Source organism: Lontra canadensis, unplaced genomic scaffold, assembly GCF_010015895.1.
Source record: "Lontra canadensis isolate GAN:19392208 unplaced genomic scaffold, GSC_riverotter_1.0 scaffold63, whole genome shotgun sequence".
Taxonomy (NCBI): domain Eukaryota; kingdom Metazoa; phylum Chordata; class Mammalia; order Carnivora; family Mustelidae; genus Lontra; species Lontra canadensis.
The window spans coordinates 8,762,128-8,780,225 of NW_022631057.1; the positions used below are offsets into that span (position 1 = coordinate 8,762,128).

General features: G+C 58.2%; 2 protein-coding genes across 3 annotated transcripts; one reads left to right on the top strand and one right to left on the bottom strand.

The window, feature by feature from the left end:
• The first annotated feature begins 568 nt into the window (after positions 1-568).
• On the top strand, positions 569-5,215 carry GPR37L1 (G protein-coupled receptor 37 like 1). The gene is made up of 2 exons (XM_032878255.1): positions 569-1,360; positions 4,177-5,215. Exons 1-2 carry the CDS (start codon positions 758-760, stop codon positions 4,984-4,986), a joined length of 1,413 nt encoding a protein of 470 aa, XP_032734146.1. The 5' UTR covers positions 569-757; the 3' UTR covers positions 4,987-5,215.
• A 4,675-nt stretch (positions 5,216-9,890) lies between these two features.
• ARL8A (ADP ribosylation factor like GTPase 8A) lies at positions 9,891-17,534 on the bottom strand. Of its 2 annotated transcripts, none has more exons than XM_032878256.1 (7): positions 17,245-17,534; positions 12,463-12,543; positions 12,076-12,149; positions 11,184-11,277; positions 10,962-11,029; positions 10,653-10,746; positions 9,891-10,193 (listed from the first exon to the last, which is right to left on the bottom strand). In XM_032878256.1, exons 1-7 carry the CDS (start codon positions 17,365-17,367, stop codon positions 9,966-9,968), a joined length of 762 nt encoding a protein of 253 aa, XP_032734147.1. In that variant the 5' UTR covers positions 17,368-17,534; the 3' UTR covers positions 9,891-9,965. The 2 variants fall into 2 exon arrangements, with proteins under 2 accessions (XP_032734147.1, XP_032734149.1); XM_032878258.1 differs by having other exon boundaries at positions 10,017-10,193; positions 10,653-10,723; positions 17,245-17,531.
• Positions 17,535-18,098: the final 564 nt, after the last annotated feature.

Here is an 18,098-nt window from a genome sequence, read left to right on the forward strand (position 1 = left end):
TGCTTCCCGAGAGGAGTTCACGTGCTGAAGAGGCAAGCGGGTGGACCAGTGCCTGTTGAGTTACAAGCTCTGAATCGGACCAGGGTCCTGGGCCGGGCTCCAGCACAGGTAAGCTGTGTCCTAAGTCACTGACCTCTGCAAGCCTGAGAAATGGCGATGGTAGCATTTGAGCAGTCGAGCAGTTGTGAGCATTAATGGGGAAGTCTGTGGGGGGCTAGGGTCAAGGACAGCGAGTGTCATCGGCAGGTTTCAAGTGGAAGGAGCCACCTGAGAAGTGTGTCCTGAGGCCAAGGCTGGAGGCCCGTTGTTTCGGTCCCGGCTCCTGTTTCGGTCCCGGCAACGTCTCTGTGCACTGTGGGACCCTAGGCCAGCCACATGCCCTCTCTGGCTTCCATGGCAGGAGCAGGTGGTCTCCAGGGGCTCCGAAGGTCTGATCTGCTGCTACCCTGTGGGGCTCCGAGGAGGAGGAGGAGGAGGAGGTGGAGGAGGAGAAGGAGGAGCATCCTGGAGGGTGAGACAGGCGAGGGCAGCCAAGAGTGCTGTATGCCCAGCAGAGGGCCCTGCCCAGCCCGTGGCCGGCGGGGTGGGAGGGAGCCGCTGGAGTCTACTGGAGCAGGCTGGTGATGCCAGACGCCTGACAGGAGGCGGACCAAGAGGCCAGCTGTCTCTCTCTCTCTCTCTCCCTGGTCAGCCCCGCACTTGGGTTCGGCGCCCTCACCTGCTCCTCGGGGGGCAGCTGCCTCCTGCGCCTCTGGCCATGCAGCAGCTGTGGTCGCTGGCCATTTCTCTCGCCGTGGTACTGGCCGCAGGGCTGATCAGGGTCTCCGGGGGTGCCGAGGCCCAGGAGCCTCAGAACCGGTCCAAGAGAGGCACAGAGGACGATGAGGCCAAGGGGGTACAGCAATATGTGCCCGAGGAGTGGGCCGAGTATCCCCGGCCCATGCACCCCGCTGGCCTGCAGCCCACCAAGCCCTTGGTGGCCACCAGCCCCGACCCAGACAAGGATGGGGGCACGGCAGGCAGCGGCCAGGAGCCTCGGGCCAATCTGACAGGGATGCCGGGCCAGAGGCTGCAGATTCAGAACCCCCTGTACCCGGTAACTGAGAGCTCCTACGGGGCGTACGCCATCATGCTCCTGGCCCTGGTGGTGTTCGCCGTGGGCATCGTGGGAAACCTGTCGGTCATGTGCGTCGTGTGGCACAGCTACTACCTGAAGAGCGCCTGGAACTCCATCCTGGCCAGCATGGCCCTCTGGGATTTTCTGGTCCTCTTTTTCTGCCTCCCTGTGGTCATCTTCAATGAGCTCACCAAGCAGAGGTTGCTGGGCGACGCCTCTTGCCGGGCCGTGCCCTTCATGGAGGTGAGTGTGCGGACGCTGGAGCTCGGCCCGGGGCTGGCGGAAGTGAGCTCTGTGGGTGCGCAGGAGCCCAGGGGCCTGGAGCTCTATCTCGTTTCTCCTCCGGTTTGGGCAAGGAGACAGATGCTGCGTTGGTTCCTGGTAGCTCTCAAGTAACCGTGGCCAGCTGAGGGGATCAGGGCATTGAGCAGGAGCCCTGGGGTTCAGACCCAGCCAGGGCTCTTGCTTCCGGAGCAGCCTCAAGGAGCATCTCTCCCATTTCTCTTTCCTCTGAGCTGCCCCCTCCCCCACCTTAACTCCCCTCCATTTGTCCACCCAGGAAATCGCTCTGTCCGCCGTTTGTCTCCTTTCCCTCCCTCTTTGCCACTGCCGCTGCCCTGCCCTTCTTCACTTCTGAATATGCTGCTTCTGCAAGCGACGAGTGAAGGGAGATCCCAGTTTCCTGCAGCCTCCCCCAAAATCAAGCCAGTGTCCAATCCCCATGAATGCAAACGCCAGAAAGAAAGTCTCTTCCCTACTATGATGGTCGTTGCTCTCTGAAAGGGTGCTGGAGTCCGGGGGCAGGGGGTTCAGTATCAGCTCTGTCTCTGACACACTGGGTATCCCTGGGCAGGGCACATCTCCCGTCTTGTTTGCTTAGCTCCCAACCACGGGGTAGACCAGATGGCCCCTCTGGCAGGTTCCTTCCATAGTTCCAAAGTAAACCATCATCCTCACCTTTGGGGACTTCCACCTTAAGGCAGGTGCATGGGTGATGATGGAGGTGTGACCATACACAGACAGCTTAATCAAAACCTTACAAAAATATACCAATCTATGTGCATTTAGGGCAAGACCCAGCGAGGCAGGCCACTGTGTCTGTCCAGGGGCACAAAATAGGCAAACTACCTTTTTTTTTTTTTCCCTAATATTTTATTTATTTGACAGAGAGAGAGATCACAAGTAGGCAGAGAGAGAGGAGGAAGCAGGCTCCCCACCGAGCCGAGACCCCGATGTGGGGCTCAATCCCAGGACCCTGAGATCACGACCTGAGCCGAAGGCAGCGGCCCAACCAACTGAGCCACCCAGGCACCCCCGGCAAACGACCATTTAGTGAGTGGCCTCCCCATGAAGGCTGCTGCTCTTCCTGAGAGTGGAGGGTGCTATGGGACGGGGGTGACTTGCCAGGGCAGAGAAGGAGCCAGGATCAGGTGTCTGGGCTCTATTCCCTACTCTGTCCCCAGTTCCCAGTGCATTTAGCAATGATTTCATATTTGGACAGCCTGAGGCTCAGCAGTCGGTGTAGCCCTTTGTGTCCTTCCCAGCCCAGGGAGACCACCTACCCGGGACCCAAAGGTACTCAAACCTCAGAGAAGATCCTGCCACTGGGGCTACCCTTGGCCTCTTAGTTAGCACGGAGGGTACAGAGTGCAGGTGCCCTGTGAGAGGTTGGATACAAGGACTAGGTCAGGAACTGGGGTTTGGCCTTCTCTAGCTGAGTGACTTAGGTAAGTGACCTAACCTGTCTATACCTCAGTTTTGCCCTCTGTAAGTTGGGGATAATAATAATTAAAACTATCTGAATGAATTCTTGAAGGATTAAGTGGGTACTAGTTACAAAGTCCTTAGAATTAACATAATTCAGTAAGTGTTGGGTTTTGCCAGGAGAGGAGGAGGGTAGACGGATGGGAACTCTTGTCTGCATGGAAGCCTGGCCCTGCCTGACTGTGGGTCTCAGCATTCCTAATACCCAGGCTGTGGCCTCCATCCTCCTCAAGGATGGAGATATCATGAGCTGATAGACCCTCCTGTTAGGCCAAGTGATGGAGTAGGAGTTAAAATAACCTGTTCTGGAGCCCTTTTATAGGGAGGATCTGAGGATGGTCCCCAGGAGGGAGCAGGAGAAGGTAACTTGGAATTTGGGTTTTTTGGTTTTGTCCAAGCCCCAAAGTCTGCTCCTCCTCAGGCCTGGGGTTCCCTGCCACGGGAGGGGCACGGGTTCTCACAAAGATCACTCGGTGGCAATGTTAATGAGCCAGAAGAGGGAAGAATTTGGACAGAAGGGGGGATGTGAGCACAATCCCTGAGTGTGGTCGAGCACCACCCAGCAGCCTGGGAGGGTTCTCCTCTTCCTCTCTGCTCTCTGGCACTTTCTTCCCCTGCTGCTCTGGCTTCTTTCTCTTGGCTCCCAGCGTGATTTTCCTCAGCGCTCAATGAATAGCATTGGGGAGGGTGGGCACAGGCTGTTTTGGAGGGAGGCTGCTTCCCCTTACAGCCAGGCCCTGGGCTTTTCTGGGCAGGATGGGGAGAGTGAGTGTGTATGTGAATGTGTGTGCGTGTGCGTGTGTGTGTATCTCAGCCATGTTTCGAAAACCTTTCACTTGATGCACATAATGGGATGTGGGAATGGAAGGGCCTGCAAAGACCCAGAACTTCTATGTCTTTGTCTGGATGCTTCAGTAGAGATGATTTTCCAAGGTCTCAGAGAGCACAAGGGTCTGTGGGACCCAGGCCGTCCATTCCCTCGCCCAAGAGGCAAAGAAGCAGGCTGGAAAGGGTCGGGCCAGTCTGCACGTGGACCTCAACTCTGCCATTGACAGAGTCACTCGTCCTGCCTCAGCTAGTTTCTTCCCGTGTGGGATGGTTGGCTGCAAGGATTGGGTGACGGGTGTGAAATGCCTGTTGACTAACGCGTGAGAAATGCTCACTAAATATCATTCCTGTCATTCCTACACTTGCCACTCAGCTCCCTGTCTAGGCTGGAGACCAGGCACGGCCCGCCGTCCCCGGGCCCCCTGGGTTTGACCACGTGCTCCTTTCCTCCACGCCTTTGCCCCCAGGTCACCTCGCTGGGAGTCACCACCTTCAGCCTCTGCGCCCTGGGCATCGACCGCTTCCACGTAGCCACCAGCACCCTGCCCAAGGTGAGGCCCATCGAGCGGTGCCAGTCCATCCTGGCCAAGCTGGCCGTCATCTGGGTGGGCTCCATGATCCTGGCCGTGCCCGAGCTCCTGCTGTGGCAGCTGTCACAGGAGCCCTCCCCCACCGCGGGCACGCTGGACTCGTGCATCATGAAGCCGTCGGCCAGCCTGCCGGAGTCGCTGTACTCGCTGGTGATGACCTACCAGAACGCCCGCATGTGGTGGTACTTTGGCTGCTACTTCTGCCTGCCCATCCTCTTCACCGTCACCTGCCAGCTGGTGACGTGGCGGGTGCGGGGCCCTCCGGGGAGGAAGCCCGAGTGCCGGGCCGGCAAGCACGAGCAGTGCGAGAGCCAGCTCAGCAGTACCTTGGTGGGCCTGACGGTGGTCTACGCCCTCTGCACGCTCCCCGAGAACGTCTGCAACATCGTGGTAGCCTACCTGTCCACGGAGCTGACGCGCCAGACCCTGGACCTCCTGGGCCTCATCAACCAGTTCTCCACCTTCTTCAAGGGAGCCATCACGCCCGTGCTCCTGCTGTGCCTCTGCAGGCCGCTGGGCCGGGCCTTCCTGGGCTGCTGCTGCTGCTGCTGTGGGCAGTGCGGCGGCCCGGAGGCCTCAGCCGTCAGCGGCTCGGACAGCAAGCTCAAGTCCGAGATGCCCTCCTCCATCTACTTCCACAAGCCCAGGGAGTCGCCCCCGCTCCTGCCCCTGGGCACACCTTGCTGAGGCCAGGCTCCAGCTGGGGGGAGGATGGGAGCAGGGGCACGGAGGGGCAGGGAGGGTGCCCCCCACCCCACAGCCTGGGTCTGGTGTTTCTGTCCCTAGAGGTCTTGCTTCTCGGCCGTCTTGCTGTCTAGAGGTGGACTTGGTTCCTCTTGCTGGGGTTCGGTTTCAGGCATGGCAAAGCCCCCTCCCCCAGCAGGATCTTCCCTGTCACTCTCTGGGGGCTTCCAAACCCTGTGCTCGCAGCGGGTGGGTGGTGATGCTTCTGGGTCCTTAGAAATGTCTAGAAACTCTTAGTCCCCCACCAGGTGGGAGCCAGAACTTCACCTGTCTCTGTCATGGAATCTGCTAGACTTTAGTTAGGCCCTCTCTAAGTATTGTCGCCCTGACACTCATCCATCCTAGAATACGGGGCCTTTGGGGGCCAGGCCTACCTGGGTCTTCTCTGGACCAGATCTCCCTAGCCTTGGATACCTCCTCTCCCTCCTGTCAACTACCCCCCCCCCCCGGCCTTCCAGAGGATTTCTCTCTCCTTCCTCTTCCTCCTTTGACCTATCCTGGGTTGTGCTGCCCCCACCTCCCTTGGTAGGTCCCCCCCCCCATAGCAGGCCCTCCTTCACAAACAATAAACTAGGTAGAACTATCCCTGTGCCCACTGGAGTTTCTTGTGCCACACCCTGACAGTGCCCAGAGGCACCTGGCCCTTCTCCAGGACAGGTGGGACCCTAGGGGGATTCCTCCTGGCCCCTTTGACCCTGTCTGGCCTGTGGCTGATATCCTCCCTGGCCCTACAGCTTTATGGCTTTTGAGGGGCAGAGTGGAGGGAGGGCTTGGGAAGTGGAGACCAAGTCTTCATCCTGACACAAACCCGAGCATCCTTGGGAAGCCAAGAGGCTGTAAACTTGTCTCTTCTGAAGCCCTGCCCTCTGCTCCTGGCTCTTCACCAAGTCCCCATTTTAGAGAACCCCGCAGCCCTCCTTCCCTGAGCCCAGGGGGTCCAGCCTCTGACTCTGAGAGCTGCTCTCATTCAGTTTCTTAGAACAGACTGTTTCGCCTGTAGACGGCCCAGCTGCTTGTTCCCCGTCTGCCCCCACCCTGCCCCCATCGAATCCCCTTCCTGGCAGCCAGAGCTCCATCCTGTGCCCCCAGAGGCCCTCCAGGTCCTCCTGCCGGTCCGGCCCCGGGTGTCCCACTTCCGCCGGGTTCCCCCTCTGGGGACCTTCCAAACGCCCCCTTAACCCTGTCTGGGCCCAGAGAAGCAGGCCCAAGGTCAACCAGAAGGGGCATCTCTGCCTAATCACTCCCTGCCTTCTGCCTTCTGAGCCCAGCTTCCTTCAGAACCACCCTTCCCAGTGCAAAGCACCGCTCTGGGTCCCACTGGCAACTTCTGCCTGCCAGATCTACCTAGAACCTCTGCAGGGGGCCTCGGAAGGGTCCCAGGGACCCGGCATGATGAGGGACAGGGGTTGCTGAGGGCACTGGGCCCCATTCTTCTCTGTCCACCCCACCCACACCCCTTGGCCTCAGCCCAGCCCAGACCCAAGCCTCCTTCCCCCCCTCTCTTGGGGATCTTAATGGCCTTGTTCTCTCTTCCTGGCACCCACCCCCAGGACGGGTGACGCCAAGAGAGAGGGAGGCCGTTGCTAAGTGATGAGGCTGCCATGCGCACACTCTTTGTGCTGGGGAATGACACCCACCCGTTTCTCAGCAGACCTGTTGCCACAGTGACTGAAGCCCTCAGCTTTGTCGGGAGAAACTTGAGATGGGTGGGTGGGGGGCAGGCTGGAGAGGGGGCCAGGCTTACGCCACTGAGGTTACCGGGGCCATCTCCCCCACACCCCCACCTCCCTCTCTGCCCCACACCCCCACCTCCCTCTCTGCCCCACTCCCACCCCCACTCCTAGACACTCGAGGAGCTTCCTATGGGACGAGGGGGGCAGGGTGAACTGAGGTGAAGTCTGGCACTGGGAGAGGCCTGAGGATGGAAGCCTGAGGGAAGGGGAGGGGGAGCGCCTCAGCATCCTGTTTGTGGAGGCCTTTTCCACAGAGGGCACCCCCCACACCCCTGCCTCTCCCTCCTGCTGGTTGGCCAGCTCAGAGCTGAAGGGGGGGGATGGTGTCTCCGAGGCCCTGCCACCACCGCGCCTCCCATGCCTGCCGACGTGAATGGCTTGCAAGATCAGTCAGCAGCCCAGCAGGGCCTTGGGAAAGAGCCACTGTCCCTCCAGCCTGCGCCAGCTGGGGGAACAATGTGGCATTTGTTGCTTAGGGGTCCCAGGCTTGGAATGGGGGGGGGCAGGTTGGCATAGCAGTGGGCGGTGGATATGAGCTGGGATGCTCAGAGGCAGGGCGGACATTCTCCTGCCCCCTTAGGGCAGGCTTTAGGCCAGCTCCCAGACCCTGATGCAACCCACCTAGCCTCTCCCCTCAGCTGGGAGTGCGGAGCAGAGAGCACGTGCACTTAGCGGGGAGAGTCGCCTCCCTCCGACCAGACTGGACGCGGTTATGAGCCTCTCAGTTTCCTCATCTGTAAAACGGGAACAACCCCTCTCTCCCAGAGGACTACAGTCATTAAATGGGACAAGATATATAAAGCATCTGGCAAGACGCCTAGCACCTTTTCTTTCTTCCTTTTGGGAACTGAATTCTCTAGTACTACAGAGTAGGCTTGGCCAGGGTGCTCCCAGAACTCATCCGGGCTTTTGGCACCTTGAAGGGCCTCAAGCACGAGGATTTACATATGTACGCACAGTCCTCTCCCTGTCCAAGTTTCCCAAGTTCTTTAGGTCCTATTAGGCATCTGCTGCTTGCAGGCCCAATGGCAGGAGGCTGCTTGCTGGTCACCAGCTCATCCTCTCTAATCTCCAATCTCACCCTTCATCAGGGGATTCAGGACGGGGGGGGGGGGGAGGCAGTTCAACCCTGACACCTGCCCCATCCTGCCCACCCCCTGAAACCCGTATGAGTGACAGGCCCCTTCCAGCCTCCCAGGCCAGGGGCAGCCTCTGCAGCCAGGAACCCACAGGCAGACCCTGGCCCCAGCTTCGACCTCCATAAGCAGGGGGCACGTTTCCTATTCCCCAGACCTGGAAGACACCTTCAAATCCTTTTGCTCCCTTTGCCAAATTCTACCTGCCTACTTTCCTCAGACTCCGGTGGGAGCTACCTCTCCAGGCGAGTCATTTCTGACTAGTAAAGTGCCTCTAGGAGGAAGCCCTGGGCCCCAAGAAAGGGCTGGTGAAGTTCAGAGTAAACAAGTCAGGCTGGAGACCCTGAGCCCTGGGATCCCTGCTCCCAGATCTTGGTGAACCCTGTGGCTCCTTCTTCCTACAGAGGCAGGACAAGAGGGCATGGGGGTGCTGTAGGGGCCTGCTCCATTTTCCAGGGGGAAGGGAGGCTGACGAGGGGCGGAGCAGGGGGGAGGCGGGGCTTGCTGCAAAACTGGGTCAAGATGGCCCCGGATTTGGGTAAACAGGGCCCACAAGGCTCTCAGGCAGCAGCTGTGGGCGAGGAGGGAAGGGTGACCAGCTCTGGAGGTTGGGGTCAAGTGGGGAGAGGACTGGGACTGGGCAGAACGATAAGGGGACAGCCTTTCCCAGAAAACCAGGAGCACCGACAGCAGCAGGGGAGCAGGGAAGTAGGGACGCTACTGGGGTCTGAAGGCCCGGCACTGGCCTGGAAATCGAGTGACTGACTGGCTCATCGTGGGGGGGGGGGGCGGGGGGACAGAGTTCTGGCTTCGGCCCAGCTCTGGCTGCAGGTGGGGTTCTGAATGGGCTCTCGGGAACCAGAGGCTCAGGCCCGCACACACGGGGACGCAGCTCCACACCCCCGCCACGCTGACCCCAGCCCACGGACTCGCCAGGCTCCCCTTGGCAGCTGCAAGCAGAGAGCTGGGACCGCGTGCGAGTCTGACGAGGGAGGGAGGAGGCGGCCGGGCGAGGCCCCGGCACACGTGCAGGAGGCTGCTTTGTGAAGTACCATTGTGTGCCCAGTGTGAGCACGTGCCTCGCTCTCTGTGGTGTTTGTGCCCCAGCATGCGGGCCCGACAGTCATCCCGCAGCGTCTGCGGACAAATAACCAGCCCCGGACACCTCCCCAACACAAAACTGGTCATTTTATTCTTCTTGTTAGGAGGCAAAAAAATGTACAATTACAAGAATCATTTTCCAAACAGAGGTTAAATATGAGCTAAAAGTGTAAAAAAGGAAGAGGAACATCACTTTACAAATCATTAAATTAAACAAATAAACAAACAGAAAACAAAACCCAAAGAACCAACCCCCCATGCTGAGTTCTCTCCTTGTGCAACTCTGCAAAACGAGAACATAAAATGAGGTGGCCCATGGAGTTGCGGGCCCTAGGGAGGGGCAGGAGCTGGAGCTGGGAGCGGGCGGGGACGTGCTCCCGGGGTCATGTGGACGCTGGCTTCCGGTTGGCCGGTGATCTCTCCGGCACTTGGGTATGCCCAGTGGCCCTACTGAGACTGGGGGCAGAGAGGGGCGCCTCTGGAGGCTCCTGTCGGCCTGTGACATTCAAGCACGGCAGGGATAAACCAGACTGGGAAGTGGAAACAAACGGGACATGGGGACGGTCACCAGTGCCCAGGCTGGCACCTGCCCCAGATGCTAGCTCTCGCCTTCCCAATCTCGACCTGCCCGGAGCCAGCCCTGCCTCTTTTGCCTTCTTCCCACACCGCCCCCCTCCCAGAGCCTGACGGGCCCCTGCAGCATCAAATGGTTGATTTTAGTCTTTGCTTAAATTAAAAAATTAAAATATATATACATATATATACTGTACACACAGGACAATAACAGAAGAGTGTTGAAAAGGGCAGCGTAGGGGCGGGACACGGGAGAGAGGAGGGCAGGGGCTGTGGGGCCTGGGCTGTTAAGGGAACGGAAGCGGTGGGGGGGGGGCAAAGGGCAGAGAGAAGAGGGGAGGGCCAGAGGTTAGGGGGCCCAGAATGGGAGCAGTTTATTTTACAATAAAATCAGGAGTTCAAACCTCAGCAGAACAGGACTCTGGGATCCCCAGAGGACCCCTCCCCACGCTGAGTGAGGAGCGGCGGGCTTACGGGGGACGGTGGGGTGGGAGGGGAGTGCGACTTCGGGTTTGGATGACAGCAGGTCCCTGGTCCGAGGGGGAAGGACTGCAGTCTCAGCTTCTCCGTGACTTTGAGTGTTGAATAAGCCACTGTAAGGTGATGTCTGGGTGGGGGACAACAGAGAAGTTTAGAGGCCTTCCCGTGCTGGGCCGACTGGGGACACAGTGAGCAAATACCCAGCCCAGGGCTTCCGAAACTGTAACTGGGGATCAGCTCTAAGGGCACCAAAAGCCAAGAGCCGTGGGGTGCCACAGACAGAAGAGGCCTGGGAATCGCCTGGTCCAACCCTGTAATGTATAGTGGGGGAAGTGAGGCCCACAGAAGGGAGTGATTTGCCTAAGATCACAAAACCAGTCGAGGGCAGAGCAGGGGTAATGCTCAGATACCGAGTTTCCTTGACACTGTCCTATCCCAGAAGGTTCGAGCTTTGGTCTTCAAGGAAAGTTGTGCAGGGAAAGGCTTTGAGAGCCACTGTTCTAGAACACCCAGGAGGGCCTCTCTGCCCCTCCCCTCGCCCTGTCTGTTCCCAGAATGCCAGCAACTCCCCCATACCCACGCGCACCAATGTTGTCCTTTTCTTTGCAAGAGATGGAGTAGCAGCAGATCTCTCGGTCCTGGATGGCAGAAAGATTCCTGGGGGGAAACCAGAGCAGAACCTGCTGAGGCTAGGACTGCCCAGGGGGCCTGGGGCTGGGGGCAACAGAGACCTTTTCTTGCCAAAGGAGCTACAATGGTGAGGGCGAGGCTCCTGGAGAGGTGGGCTCTGCTGCCACCGTGTGGCAGGTACTGAGAGCAGCAGCAAGCCGTCTCTCTGGCGCCTGGAAAATTCAGGGAGCAAGGAGGAAGGACAGAGAAGAGTAACCAAACTCACATTTTCTCAATCAGCTCCTTCTCATCCAACGCTCCTGGGAGGTCCCGCTTGTTACCCAGGACTAAGACCTACAGTGAAGGGAGAACAGGGACTAGGTCAAGGGCCCCTGTGCCAGCTTGTCCATTTCCCCTCCCCCATGCCTGGCCTTCACCTGCCTCCCGCCCTTCCCCTGGGCCACTTCCCAGAGGGCTCCCTCCCCTGCTGCTCCACTAGGCTGCTGACCGGGATGCCCTGCAGCTGGGGTTTGTCCAGTAGGTTATGCAACTCATTCTTGGAGGCCTCAATCTTCTCCTGGTCAGCGGCGTCCACCATGTACCTGGGGGACAGTGGGTGGGGACAAGCATGTTGACATTACAGGCTGAGAGGTAGGAAGGGGAGCTGTGCTTGCAGGAGGAAACATCTTACTGGGGTTTGGTCACCTCTGGATCTATGGGCCACCTGGTTCTCCTTCATCATGGGCCATTATCCTGTCATCCGAAAGTCCCCTTTGGATAAGGTGTCACGCGGGGGCGCGGTGGAGTGGGGGAAGCTTGGACCTTTAAGATTAGGTGTAAATCCCTCCTGAAATGACCCCCTTACAGACCCATTAGGTCTGTATGGGAAGAATAGCCCTGGTTGAGTGAAAAAAGCAAAGGCAGCCCCAGATTTTTTTGCAGCAAGATACTTCTAAAAAATGAGGTTAAAACAACGAAAACAAAACAATCTTTTGTTGGGCATATATATGTAGGATAAAATTATTTTTAAAAAGCAAGGGAACAAACCATTTAAACCATACAGAATCTGGAAGAATGGTGACTCTAGCCTGGGGAAGGCAGGGGGACATAGGGACTTGGGGCGGATTGATGCTGTCAGGCTCTAAGGTTAGGCACAGCGAGCTCGGAGCGGTTTTGCAGATAAGAAACACACAGCCCGGGAAGTAAAGGCAGGCTTCGTATGGACAGGACAGTGAATCCTGAACCAAGGATGGTGACTAACCCCGTTCTGTGCCTGTGGTCCCCTGCAGGCAGTGAGGCTGGGGGAAAAGCCAGGGAGGGGTCCCTACAGGTAGTGAGGTTGGGGGCGGGGTGGGGGGAAGCCAGGGGAGCCCCCAACTCCCGCCCAGCCCTACACTTACACGATGGCACTCACTCCTCGGCAGTAGCGCTCCCACATGCTGCGGAATCGGGGCTGTCCCCCAATGTCCCAGAGCTAAGTGAGAAGAGAGCGACATGGTCTCAGCAGGAGGGAGGCAACCAAACCCAATGGCTCCAATCCCCCTCCCCCAGATTGCCAGGGATTGGTCTGCTGTCCATCCCTCCTGTGCCTACACCCCTCAGAGTGACTTAGAAGTCTTCTGCTCTTTTCCCACCTCTCCAAGCCCCTGCTCTCCTCCAGCTTCTTCCAGGGTCTCAGATACCCTCCCTAACTCCTTCCTTGTGGGTGCCCCGCCCCAGCAGGCACGCAGGTGCGCTTCTCTGGCCCTGAGAGCTTGTGCCCAGAGTTTTGGCTTCCTGACACTCACCTTGATGGTCACATTCCCTTTGGTGATTTTGCGCATGTTGAAACCCACAGTGGGGATCATATCCTCATTGAACTGTCCTGACTGGGAAGGAAGAGTCAGAATTGGGAAAGGGGTACAAATCGACAGAACCCGGCTGTGCCATCCCTGGCAGCCACAGCCACAAGGCCGCAAGAATAAAGCAGTGTCGCAGGCATCCCTTTGCAAGGGGCACGGGGGCATCTCCTGAGTGTCCCTTGCTTTCAGGCAGGACGGCCATAAACAACTCAGGTGTCCACCCCACACCACAAGGCTCTCCTGTGAACAAGAGGCCACGTCTTCTCCAGGCCCCCTCAAAGTCTCTCAGCCTAGACTGAAAAAAAATTCTTCCTAAGGTCTAACCAAATCTCTCCATTGGAGTGGAAGCCCCTTTACTGAACCGAGTCTCCAGTGGAGCAGAAGAACAATTAACTGCCAGCAAAAGGACTTCAGACAAGCCACGGCAAAGTCAGGGGGGATATCAAGGAAGCAGACATATCTTCAAACAAGCAGTAAAATTTTGAGGGAAGGTAATAAGGCCACCCCAAAATGCACCTGTACACCAAGAAATTTCTGGATTATCCATGCTTCTGATTTATCTGCACTATACTCTGTTTGTGAGGACGGATAACCCCCACCCCACATTCCCTGTTGACTCACGGGTCTCCCACTAGACTGAGAGTTTCCTGGGGAGGGGAGCCATGCCCCCCCGTTAACAACAACGCTAGCAAATGTTTGCTGAATAATTAGGAGTTGACTCTAATTCCATATCCTGGAACCCATTTTCAAATTCTAATGATCTTCCTGTCTTCCCCTCTGAATTATCTCCAGGATGTCTAGATTGCTCTAAACTAGCCCCAGGCCTGAAGTCAGGCGAGGCCAAACTCCTTCGAAGGTCATCTCCATGTTTGTAGGTAGGACACTTCTGCTTACCACTCTCCTTCCCCACATGCAGGAGATGGGACTTTATTTAACCTTGAATCTTCTGAGGGTGACAGCCTTGTCTCTGTACCATGCCATTTTCTTCTGCTAGGTAGCAGGAGTAATTTGCCTGTCACATACAGAAGTCGGAGACTCTGACCATTAGCCAAGGTGTAGGAGACGATGATTTCTTATTCAGAGCCTGTAGGCCTGAGGGAAGACTCCTGAGGTCCCATCTGAATGAGAGTGACCGATTCCCTTTCATCTGCAGGACTCACCAAAGCCCTTGGGAGTGAGAAGTGAGCCCCCACGATGGATGCTTGGATGCTTGTTACAAGGTGGACTAAGAGTTCCTAACCTGTGGGCCACAGACTGACTTCAGAGAGTCCCCAAACCCCCCAAAATTGCACCTAATCTGCATATGCAAAATTTCTGTTTGTATGGACACTCCTCTGCAGAATGTGTATGGAATACTTCTCTGTGTCTTGGATTTTTTTAGAGAGGGAGAGTGAGTGAACAGGGGGTAGGGGAGCAGAGGGAGGGAGAGACTCTTAAGCTGGCTCCATGCCCAGTGTGGAGCCTGATGCAAGGGCTCCATCTCACAAGATGAGATCATCACCCGAGCCGAAACCAAGAGTCGGACGTTTAACCGACTGAGCCACCCAGGCCTCCCAAGGGTCTCGTATTTTTATCAGCTATCAAAAGGGCCCGAGAGCCCTAGAAGTTAGGAATCACTGAGAGAAAGGAATGCCCTGATGGAGGATGGCTTCTCTTCTCGCTAAGGATGGAGACCCTAACCACATGCAGTCTAAGCGCCAAACCCCAGCAGGGTGCCAGGGTGGGGATGGGGGCACCTGCTGGACCAAAGCCCATTCCTCTCCATCTGGGCTCATGAAGAACCTAAGGGTCTGAAGAAGAAAGCCCAGTTTTTGTTAATCACTCGTCATGGAGGAGCTTGGATAAGGCCCTTTAACCTCTGTTAAAAAAAAAAGCCTCAAGGTTTCCTTCTGTGAAACGGGGAGAAAGGTTCTCATTTCATAGAGACTGGCAAATAAGGCTCACAGAGTGCTTGGAAATGGCATGGATATAGCATAAGGACCGATCTGGCATCTCCGGAAACTCGAAGCCCTACAGGCTCCCATATAGAGGAAAAGCCTAGCCCGGCTGAATGTGTTCTTGGGTAGGAGGACCCCCAGGGACCCAGGCTCTCTGGCACCCATATTTCCAGTGCAGCTGTGAACCAATGCTAAGGTGGAACCAGGTTATGACTTCATTTCCCTGCTAATGCCTCCTGATCTCACGAGCTCTTCATTTAACGTTTGAAGTAACCCCAAAGTCATGTGGTCTAACCTCTGGTCTTGGGTGGGCTCCACCTCTCTGAGAGTTCTTCATACTGAGTCAAAAATCCATCTTCCTGTGACTCGCACCCCTGTTCCAAAGGCTTGGGTACCCTGAGACTAGTTCTTCCACAGGATGGCCTTTTACATAATTAAATGGCTTGAAATATTTGAAAACGGCTCCCTTGATTCCCTCGGGCAAAACATCTCCTTCTTTGTACATGGCGACTTCTTCAGAAGAACTCAAAAGATGTTTTAGGTTCTTAGAAGCAGTGTGAAGTCTCTATATAATTTTTTTTTCCAGTTCACATTAGGCTGAGTGGTTAGACACATCAACTCAATTTCTATTTACCGTCAGACCTCATAGAGCCAGCAGACAAAGCCAAATGGGGGAAAAGTTGAGACAAACAGATGCCAAATGAGCAGGCAAAGGTGATTCAGAGAGTCACTAGCAGGCACAGGAACAGAGTCCACGGGTCCCGATTGTTCATCTGTTTCTGAAAGACACTCTACCGTGGGCATACACAAGGTGGGCAGAAATGCCAGTGCAGGTGCCCAGGAGGACCGCAGAACACCAATTCCCCTGATGCTAGAACTCCCACTGAAGTCCACAAGGGGTGGTTTTTCTTGGAAGCCTCTTTAAAGGGAAATTTTGCTTGCACTTTTAGCATGTGCAAGCCCAAGTGGCAAAATGACTATCGAAAAGGGGAACGCATGGCTTAGGAGCGGGGCGCGTTCCTGTTCCTTCCAGCAACTCTGCTCCTGGCAATGTCATCTGTGACTCCTGCGTTCTGTTCCTGTTTTGGACATGACGCACGTCTATGAGAGGCCCTCCTGACCAGGAAGTGGAACCCCCCAGGGGACCTGTGGGTCTCTGGCCAGGAGCATGGCTTTCATAAATGCTCCACGGGGAGAGTTCCCCTGGGGACTGGAGGTGACACCGAGGCTGAGCCATTAGAGCCGCAGCAAGTTGTTCTTCCTCTTGGCCTTACCCTGGAGACACCTCCCAGATCGAAATGCCTAGAAGCCAAGCCACCCAGGCCTGCAGGATCAGAGTCCAGGCATTATGCTCCTGCCCAAGGGGCCCTAGGGGCCCAAGAGGCCGAGTCAATGCCTGATTTAACTAGGCAGCCAGACTCCAGGCCCAGAGCCTGGGCACACGGGAGCTCAGGGGCACCTGCTGGCCAGGAAACATCTCATGCCAAAACACCTGCATGGGCCTGAAGGTCCTGCCCTGTCAGACGAGGAGCCAGGAGCCATGCGGTGGAGAAAGGGGCAGAGGGCATCTGCAAAGCATGTTTGGAAAAGGAAGCCGGTGCCCAAACATGTGGCCATGGGGTACCCGCAGCATTCCCTCTGCCCTCCTGCCTCAGGCAGCGTTCCTTCCGGGATGCTGGGATACGTCAGGGGCTCTCTTCTTCAGGATGGGCAGCAACACAGGCGCAGGGAGGTCCCTAGGCTGACTGGCCATACTTCTTTGACCACCTCTCTTACGGTGCGCGGTTTGGGCCAGTATGAGGCCAATCCGCAATTCTCAGAAACCCTAGTATGGGGACGGCGATAACCCCAGCGCCCCCTGCCCCAAGCCTCCCTCAAGCCCACACGCCCAGTCCTGCCAGGCTCCTCCATTCAGGCCGCAGCCATTACTGCAGCCTTAGCTCACACACCCGTGGAGCTCGTCTTCCCTTCTTTTGAGATCGATTTTAACTCCTTCCCCACCACTCCCTGGCGGCAAAAGACAGAAAATTGCCCACCTCGGACTTGACTACCCAAAGCCCTCAGAGCCACTCTCTCCCCTGTCCCCAGAGTGGGCAGCGCCCCTCCAACTCATCCTCCGGGCCAAGATACCTCCAGCTGCAACTTCTGAGCCAAGCGGGGACTCCAAACTCCCTTTACCACGCCGCCCTCCCCGGACCCCCAGCTAAGTCGCCGCGGGTTCCTGGAGAGGAGGAGTCTGGGCTGGAGCCGAAGGCCTCAGCTGATTCCAGTACCCCCAGGGGGTACGTCCCCTCCCCCCTCAATAGCGCGGGGCTTCCTCTTCCGGCAGAAAGGGGTTAAAGCCCCGGGGTGGGGCTGGGCTCGCCCAAGCCCCCTCCCCAAGCCGCTCCCGCTGCCGGGTCCCACGACCCTCTGCACGCGGGGCGGGAAGGCCCGGGCACTTTCGCCCCGTCATGCCCCCCTGCGCGGGGACCGGAGGGGGCCTGTCTCTGCAGGCGCTGGTTCCCTCCTGCCTCGTGACCCCTTGGGGCCGCCAGTCCCAGGGCCCCAGTCCGTGTCCTCGTCCCCCTTCCCCGCCCCCAACCGTGCCATCCCGGCCCGGGCGGGAGAGCGGGTCGCGCGCCACCCGGGTCCCCCACGGGCCGTGCTAGGCCCCAAGCGCCCTGGCCCGCTCCTCCCCCGCCCGGCGCCCGGCTGTGCCCGGCCATGCCAGGCGGCGACCCCGGCTCCCCAGGGCGCGGCGCGGGCCGAGACAGGCCCGACCCTCGGCCGGCGCCCCGCGCCCCCGTACCGCGATCACGTTGACGAAGGTGGTCTTGCCCGAGTACTGCAGCCCGACCAGTGTGAGCTCCATCTCCTCCTTCCAGAACAGGGCCTTGAACCAGTCCAGCAGCTTGTTGAACAAAGCGATCATGGTCGCTGCCGCCGGCCCCGCCCGGTGCCGGCTGCCCGCCGCCCCTCGCTGCCCTCGCGCTGCTGCCCGGAGCGGCCCCTCCCCGGTGCGGCCCGGGTCCCGCGGCTCGGTGCGGGCGGAGGCTCGAGCGCAGCGGCCGACGACTCGCTGCCCCCGGATCCGCTCGCCGATGGGTGTGGCCTCAGCGCCCTCCTCCTCCTCCTCCGCCTCCGCCGCCGCCGCCGCCGCCCTCCAGCGCCGCCGCTGCGGGGCCGGGTCCGGCTCGCACCCGAGCGCGCGCCCCTCCCTCGCCCCGAGCCCAGCGGGCGGGTGGGGTGCGCGGTGGGCCCTCGTGCCTCCGGGGTGCGGCCTGAGCCTGCTGGCGTCCGCGGGCACTCGGGGAAAGAGGTCCAGGCTATTTTCCCTCCTTCCCGGGCTGCCGCGCCCTGGGTGGCACCCCCTTCCTCCCTAAAGGGTGGTGGGCCGAGCTGGGTGAGGTCTCCGTTAAGCAGGGTGGAGGAACACGGGCCACCCACTTTCCAGGACCCGGAGATGAGATCTCTGTAAAGGGCAGGCGAATGGAGGCTTTTTGTTCCCCGAGTCCTTGCCTCTTGAACATCTCGGGGGACTGAGCGTTACCCTTTCCAAACCTAACCCGCGGAGAGTAACAGCCGGGTTCGGGCGTGTTAATGCTCCGTCTTGTTTCGCTAACCACAGTTTACCCAAACTGCTTGTTTAGGAAGCCTCTGGCC